We start from the raw sequence: 8,655 nt of genomic DNA on the forward strand, positions 1-8,655 counted from the left end.
TACAGTTGCAGAAATAGGTTCAAAGAAGTTTAAAAAACTTGCCCAAGGTCACAGAGCTAGTAAATGATAGAGTCCCTCCCAATTCGTGCCTATCAGGTCCCAAAAGGAGTCGATTCTCCACTCAGGGCTTGCTTCCCTAGACTGAACTGACAAAGTGGGAAGCCACTAACAGGCGTGATCCTGCGCTTGCTCAGGGACCTTTTAGGGGGCGTGTCTTCGCAGTTCTGGAGGTTCCCACAGAGCAGGAGGCGCTGGCTAACCGGGCACCTCGCCCAGTCTCCTGGGCAATGAGAGAGAACTTATGTTTGAGGGAGGGAGCGCAGGCCGTGAGGCGGAATGGAGACTGAAGCTAGCAGTCCACGTTCCCCAAGATCCAGCCCCAGCTCAGTGCTGAGCCTGGACGCCCACCTGGGCGTGGACACCCGCCTTTGGGTCAAAGTGTTCTTTACAGCTTTGTACTCGCTCATCTTTGCTCTAGGCACCGCTGGCAATGTGCTGTCCATCCACGTGGTGCTGAAAACGCGTACTGGGCACCCAAGTCGCCTGCGGTACCATGTGCTTAGCCTGGCGCTCTCCTCCCTGCTGCTGCTGCTGGTCAGTGTGCCTATGGAGCTCTACAACTTCGTGTGGTTCCACTACCCCTGGGTCTTTGGCGACCTGGGCTGCCGCGGCTATTACTTCATGCGCGAGCTGTGCGCCTACGCCACGGTCCTCAGCGTGGCCTGCCTTAGCGCCGAGCGCTGCCTGGCCGTGTGCCAGCCGCTGCGCGCCCGCCGCCTGCTGACTCCGCGCAGGACCCGGAGCTTGCTCTTGCTGGTCTGGGCCGCCTCGCTTGGCCTTGCCCTGCCCATGGCCATCATCATGGGACAGAAGCATGAGCTAGAGACCGAGAGCGGGGAGCCAGAGCCCGCCTCGCGAGTGTGCACGGTGCTGGTGAGCCGCACCACGCTCCAAGTCTTCATCCAGGTAACTGCAAGACGGAGTGCAAGGGCTTCCTCCAGAGGAGCAGATACTGGGAGGAGGGGGAGAAGTCTTGGCCAGTGTTTTAACCTTGAATACCCCAACCGTCCCAAAAGTTGGGTGTCATTGGCCTCATTTTACAGAAGACTTAGGGGGATAGACTTGGCCCAGGTGAAACAATAAGAGAAGTCCAGATTTGATTTCAAGGTTGACTCTGCAAGTCTTATAATTCATACATGAATGGGGCTCAAACTTAACTGGATATAAAAATTACCTGAGGAGTTCGTTAAAAATACAGATGCCATGTCCCATACTAGCTTCTGATTCAGTGTGTCCTGAAGCCGGCATTCAAACAAGCTCCCCGGGTGAATCAGAAGCAGGAATTCTGTGGCCCTTCCCACAGTCTGCGTGGGAAAGGCGAAGGAACTCCGGAAGGATTGCTCTTTTGAGGGCTCTGCTCAGGCTGTTAGCCTCATTTCCTTATTATCCTCCCAGCCTCTTCTCCCTCCCTACATATACATAACCTGGTATTTTCTGACATTTAAATTGAAAGGTAGGCCTTTCCTCTACTGTCTCCCTTTCCAAACCTCTTGTTATTCAAAGTGAAGCTCTAGTCTAAAGACTTTTCCCAACACCCCAACACCCAGGACTCTTCTGAATTCACTCAGCATGTGAATTCACTTACGGCAGTTTTCAATACCTTTTCTGAAAATGATTCCCACCTTGTCTTAGTGTTCATCTTGGGTCCCAGATTGGGTGGTGGGACTAGTGGGATGGAGCTTGATGCTCTTCTGGTCCAGTTATGTGCTGAAGAAGAAGGATTTTGTACCTTAGTTTCCACATCTGTAGGATAAGAATTATAATAAGGCCTTGATCTCACTGATCTTTTTAAGGGAAAACTTTTATTCTTACTGTAAAATTTTTCAAAACATTTAAACAGCAAAGAATATATTAAAGAAAATAACAAAAGTAAAAAAGGAATTACGAAACAAGAGATAAATGGTTGCAAAAATTTATCTACGAATTTAGGCTAAACTAATAAAAAAAATTATGAAGTTTAGCCGGGGTTATCACTGTGGTTTTGGTTTGGGGTTTGGAGTTATGTATTATTTTAAAAACCCTAAAAATTGCCCATAGCATATAAAAATGGTTTATATTGTTTCATATGTCAAAGTTCAATTATGCTTTAAATAATAGTAGCTCTTTTATTTAAATCAAAATATGATACTTACACTATCTAATTCTAAAGGATCTGATTAAGTGGAAATTATGTATTCAAAAGAACTATATTGAAATAATCTATATTGAAGGAGAGTATCTTAGGAAATAAAATTTGTCAGACTTCAATAAAAGTGAATGCAGCATTAATTAAATAATAGCAGTAAAACAAAAAGAAAAATCAGCCAAAATTACTTTGAAAGAGAGAAAACACAGGTGAAGCCCTGCTATTGTGGATGAGCAAGATCAGTTTCTGTGAAAGCTGAACTACCCCTGCCTGTGGTTTTAGTCTCTAAGCCCTCATAGCCTAACCATTCTTCTTCTCTGAGGACTCTGCACATCACAGCCTCAGAGCAGCATGGGAAACGCATCTGTTCCCAGCATCCTCCATGCCAATTCTGAGCTGCAGCAGAGTAGAAAGTGCACTGCTGCTCACATCTCAGGTTGACTATAGCTCTCTGCTGGGACCTGCCTGGTATGAATCATGGGGATGAACCTTACAACCACATATTCAAAATGTCTGGTAGCCAAGTCTTACAATTCCTCACAGATTGGGGTTATAGCTTCCATGTTGTACCTGTTTTGGAGTTAGTTAGACATGAAAACGAAAACTCTAAGTAAGATTTCTGGTGTGGATAAACTACTTGCATACTTTACTTGCCATGGTTCAGACTGACCAATGCATTTTTTTCAGTAACAGTCTCTGGTGCTGAAGCTGTGGAATGTGCTAGGGACAAGCATTTAACATTATATGTAAAAACCAAAACAAACTCACTGCTGTTGAGTCAATAGGACTCATAGCAACCCCTCCTTGGGTTTCCAAGGTGGTGTCTTTATGGAAGTAGATTGCCCGATCTTCCTTCTAAGGAGTGGCTGGTGGGTTTGAACCACCAGCCTTCTGGTTAGCTGTTCATTGCTGTGAGTTTTATAACAGTGTTGTTTGACAACCAGCATATTAAAATATTCAACTTGAAATATACAATATATGTTAACACAACAAAACAAACAGACTCAGGTTAGGATTATTTTGGCTTTTACTGTTGAATCACTTTCCTTATTAACCCGTGTTCTTAGACCAAAAAAAAAAAATGTTCATAATTTTTGAAAGAGTAAAAAGCCATGTAATTTTTACAGAAAGATTTGAAAACTTCCAAAGATTAATCATCAATTTATGAATATATTTTTACTTTCAATCACTGTCTTGACTGATATTGAAGCTATAGTTTGATAGTAATTAAGTATGTCGTCATTGATAAGGATTTGGTTCAGCAATAAACTAAAATTATTTTCATGGTCAGTGCTTTATTTTTCCCCTAGTCTTGCTGACTTATGAACATACATTAAGATTGGGGGAAAAAAAACCTGAATGATAACACCTTTAAAAGGTGCAACATCCAATTCAGATATTTTGCCCTGATTTTACAGTTAGGTGGCATAGTGTTATTAAATATGGTTTAGTTGTTTTTCTTTTTAACAGTGTTTGCAAAGAGAAAGAGTAAGAGAGCCTTAGACCCAATCTTCCTTCTGAGGAGTGGCTGGTGGGTGTGATCACCAGCCTTCTGGTTAGCTGTTTATTGCTGTGAATTGTATTGTTTGACAAGCAACATATAAAAATATTCAACTTGAAATATATAATATGTGTTAACACAACAAAACAACCAGACTCAAGTTTTACAATTAAAAAATTATACATTGTAAAAAACAAGACATTATATAATAAATTTGTCTTTCATAAATCAAAAAATGTCAAATAATAATACAAAGCTTATAATGTAAAACAGTAGTCCCCGTCCTCCACACTTTGATTCATATTTTCTAATTGAAGGGCAACTTACTACCACCCATTCTTAGCTATTGCTACTCTCTTCTTATATATTTCTAACATGCTTATTTCTTATGTCCAAGTTTTAAATTTTATCCACTGTCTTCTGATTGTAGAAAATGAGCATTTGGCTATCTGACTTTCCCATCCTCAACCTCCACACACCATATCCACGCATTTACACTTCCCTTGCCATACTTCCAGTGTAATTATACTATGGTATTTGATTATATTTGTGTTCAGTATTTATATTATTATACTTATTATGTAAACATTCTTCCCAGATAAGCCATGTCATATATTTTATTGTTTATTTCCAACACAAGCTTATTTTCCTTGAAGTTTATAATAATCTTTTTTCAGTTACTTAGTTTTCTATGTACCTATTTCTAAAAGTGAGAATGACTTGAAGCACTTGCTGATGAAGGTTGAAGAATACAGTCTGCAGTATGGATTACACCTCAATATAAAGAAAACAAAAATCCTCACAACTGGACTAATAAGCAGCATCATGATAAGTGGAAAAAACATTGAAATTGTCAAAAGCTAAAAACACCAAACTCACTGCTGTCGAGTGGGATCAGACTTATAGTAACTCCTCCTTGGGCTTCTGAGACAGTATCACTATGGAAGTAGATTGTCCAGTCTTTCTTTCTTCCAGGGAGTGGCTGGTGGGATTGAACCACCAGCCTTCTGGTTAGCAGTTAAGTGCCTTAGGCACTACGCTACCAGACTACATATAGCACTGGGCAAACTGGCTGCAAAAGACCTCTTTCAAGTGCTGATGGGCAAAGTTATCTCCTTGAGGGCTAAGGTATGCCTCACATAAGTCATGGTATTTTCAATCGCCTCATATGCATGTGAAAGCTGGACAATGAATAAGGAAGACTGAAGAAGAGTCACTGTTTTTGAGTTGTGGTGTTGCAGAAGAATGCTGAAACTGTCGTGGAGTGCTAAAAGAACTAACAAATCTGTCCTGGATGAAGTGCAGCCAGAATGCTCCTTGGATGGGAGAATTGCCAGATTTCATCTCACCTACTTGGGTCATGTTGTCAGAAGGGACCATTCCCTTGAGGAGGATATCATGCTTGGTAAAGTGGAGGGTCAATGAAAAGAGGAAGGGCCTCAACAAGATAGATTGACACAGTGGCTACAATGATGGACTCAGGTATATCAGGGATCATGGACCTGGCACAGGACTGGGCAGTGTTTCGTTCTGCTGTACATGGGGTCACTATGAGTCGAAGATGGCTCAATGGCACCTAACAACAACAACATTTCTAATTCATTTTCAACTTCTCTACCATAAGTGTAAATACCATTTCAGTATGTGCAGAATTATAAGATTATCTACCAATTTCACATTTTATTTTATTTTGTTGTGATTCGGGTGAAAGTTTACAGAGCAAATTGGTTTTCCATTTAACTGTTCATAAAGATTTTTTTTTTTTTGGCTGAGAGTTGAGCCATAGGGGCTCATATTTTATTTCAATCATCTCCCAGAGTCCTCCCTCCCTTTGATCCAATCTGACTGGTTGCTCTCCAGGTCTGCTACACAGCTGCCATCTTAGGAATTTCCTTCCCATCACTCTGGTAAACTTCTTTTCAATCCTCTGTTGTCTAGCCTGTTTTTGAATTCCAGGTCTCCCCAGTCATTTGTTTATAATATTATTATTGATTAAACATATGCCCTTCCTATCTGTACCTGTGTATTTATATGTGCTGCAAATATATATTTGAATGTGGTAGAGCATACAGGAGACAAAGTTATGAAAACATCTTATTCATAAACAAATGCCTTGAGGGAATGAGTCACTTGGTATGAAGGTTTAGGACCATAATCTTGGGGGACACTAAGGTCAATTGCCATAACACAGTCCACAAAGACAATGTTCTACAGCCTACTTTCATGAGTAACAACTGGGATCTTAAAAGCTTGTGAGAGGTCATCTAACACACAATTATTGGTCTCTCCTCACCTGGAGCAAAGAAGAGTGAAGAAAATCAAAGGCACAGAAAATAATTAGTCCAAAGAACTAATGAAGCACCTGAACCCCAGCCTTCATGACTCTGAGACCAGAAGAAATTAGTGGGGACTGGCTTTCACTACCAACTGCCCTGAAAGGGATTACAATAGAAGGTCCTGATAGAGTGGGAGAAAAATGTAGTACAAAACTCAAAATCATAAAAAAAGACAGGTTTGCTGGTCTGAAGACCCCCAAGACCCTTAGACACCCTTAAGCTAGGAATTGAACTTAACCCCTGTGACTCAACTGTCAGCCAAATGATAGGCAGGCACATAAGGTGAATAGTAATATCAGAGGGATATTCACTCATTAGAACAATCACGTATATAAGATCAAGATGACAGCATTTGCACAGGGATAGATCTAGGAAGGCAGGAGGGGATAGAAAGGAAGGACAAAGGGAAGGCGTAGACACAGGGAGGGAGTGTGAAGAATGCCATTACAGTTGGGGATTGCAGTAAATGCCACAAAACAGAATGTATATGGATTGTTGAATGGAAAGCCAATTTGCTCTGTAAACTTTCACCCAACTCATAATTAGAAAAAAAAAAATCTTATAATCTGAGCCTTCAGTATAGATTACATCTCAACATAAAACAAAACTCCTCACAACTGGACTAATAAGCAATATCATAATAAATGGAGAAATAATTGAGGTTCTCAAGGATTTCATTTTACTTGGATTCACAATCAATGTCTATGAGCATCAGTCAAGGAATCAAATGGTATATGGGATCAGACAAATCAGTTGCAAAATGCTTCTTTAAAGTGTTAAAGAGCAAAGATGTCACTTTGAAGACTAAGGTGCACCTAACCCAAGTCATGCTGTTTTCAGTGGCCTCATATGTATGTAAAACCTGGACAATGAATAAGGAAGACTGCAGAAGAATTGATGCCTTTGAATTATGGTGTTGGTGAAGAATATTAAATATATGATAGGCTGCCAGAAAAGCAAACAAATCTGTCCTGGATGAAGTACAGCTGGAATGCTCCTTAAAAGCCAGAATGGTGAGACTTTGCCTCTCATACTTTGGTCATGTGGTCAGAAGGGAGCATTCCCTGGAGAAGTATATCATGATTGGTAAAGATGATGATCAGTGAAAAAGAGGAAGACCCTCAATGAGATGGATTGACACAGTGGCTGCAACAACGGGCTCAAGGATAGTAACAATTGTGAGGATAGTGTAGGACCAGGCAGTGTTTCATTCTAATGTACACAGGGTCATTATGAGTAGGCACCAATTCAATGGCACGTAACAATAACAACTTGTAATCTCCTAAGACCTGAGGAAAGATCTATAGAAGGTAAAAATAATAACAATAAATTAATAATTTTTATGTCTGTTAAATGTTTTATTTTATCCTCACATTTGTCATAATATGGCTGGATATGAAGTTTTAAGATGGAAACTATTCTGCCTTTAAAATTTTTAAAGTATCATTCCCTTATTTTCTAGCTTCTACTCTTGCTTTTCAAACCAAAAACCAAACTCACTGTCATTGAATTGCTTCTGACTCATAGTGACCCTCCATTGGGTTCGTGAGGCTGTAAATCTTTACAGAAGTAGATTGCCCCATCTTCCTTCTGCAGAGCAGCTGATGAATTTGAACCACTGACCTTCTAGTTAGCAGCCAAATGCCTTATTCACTATACCAGCAGAGTCCCTTACCGTTACTTGTTAAGAAGTCTGATATTGTTCAAGTTCGCTACCCTTGTACATGATTTGTTTTATCTCTTTGGAAACTTTTAAGATTGTGTCTTGACAGCAACAAATTCATATTTGCCTATAATTACATATCTGGCAAGGGACTTATCTCTAAGCTTTATAGCAGAAGAGTAGATGACTAAACTGTGGTACATACACATAATGGAATGCTATGCAGCACTGAAGAATAATGTAGACTCTGCAAAACACTGCATAATATGGATGAACTTGGAGGACATTATGCTGAGTGAAATAAGTCAATCACAGAAGGACGAATATAGTATTAGTTCATTGTGGAGGGTCAAGGAAGGGTTTATATATGGAGGGAAACTTTCTGTGTTGGTTGCCAGGGGTGGGAGGGGAGGGGAGGAAACATCACCAAAAGAAAAATGCATTGACCCATGTTGCTTTAGTCTTGTGTATGTTACTGTATATAAATTATATTTCAATAAAATGCATTAAAAAAAAAAAAGATTGTGTCTTAACCTCAGGGTGGTAAAGTCACAAGAACATGTATTGGTGTGGGTCTATTTTCATCCATTGTTCTGGGTACCCAGAGGAGCTTTCAATCTAGAAGCTCATATTCCTCAATTTTGGGCACATTTTCTTGATGTGTGTTTTTTTGTTTTGTTTTTATAACTTCCTCCCATCTGTTATTTTCTGGAACCATATTATTTAGATGATGAAAATCCTAGATTAAGCCTAAATTTTCTTGTCTCTTCTTCTCCTGCTTCCATTGCTTTCTCTTTATTTTCTGAGAATTTTCTCAACTTAATCTTCTAACCTTTCTGTGATCCTCTCCTGCTGCTGTTGATTCCCAGGCTCTTGAACACAGCCTCAGGGCTAGAGAATCACAAACCTTTGGTGCTGCCTTATAGAACCACCATAACTCTTGCAATTGCTTTTTTTTTTTTTTTTTTTT

The 8,655-nt window shown here is 40.1% G+C and overlaps 1 protein-coding gene across 1 annotated transcript in view; it reads left to right on the forward strand.

Moving 5' to 3' along the window:
* Positions 1 to 336: 336 nt before the first annotated feature.
* Positions 337 to 8,655, forward strand: part of NTSR2 (neurotensin receptor 2) — a 23,588-nt gene continuing 15,269 nt past the window's right edge. The window contains exon 1 of the mRNA XM_007935127.1: positions 337 to 966. Coding sequence (XP_007933318.1) covers positions 337 to 966 — 630 coding nt within the window. The remainder of the gene's footprint in view (positions 967 to 8,655) is intronic.

Source organism: Orycteropus afer, unplaced genomic scaffold, assembly GCF_000298275.1.
Source record: "Orycteropus afer afer isolate SDZICR_OR568_19922 unplaced genomic scaffold, OryAfe1.0 scaffold00025, whole genome shotgun sequence".
Lineage (NCBI taxonomy): Eukaryota > Metazoa > Chordata > Mammalia > Tubulidentata > Orycteropodidae > Orycteropus > Orycteropus afer.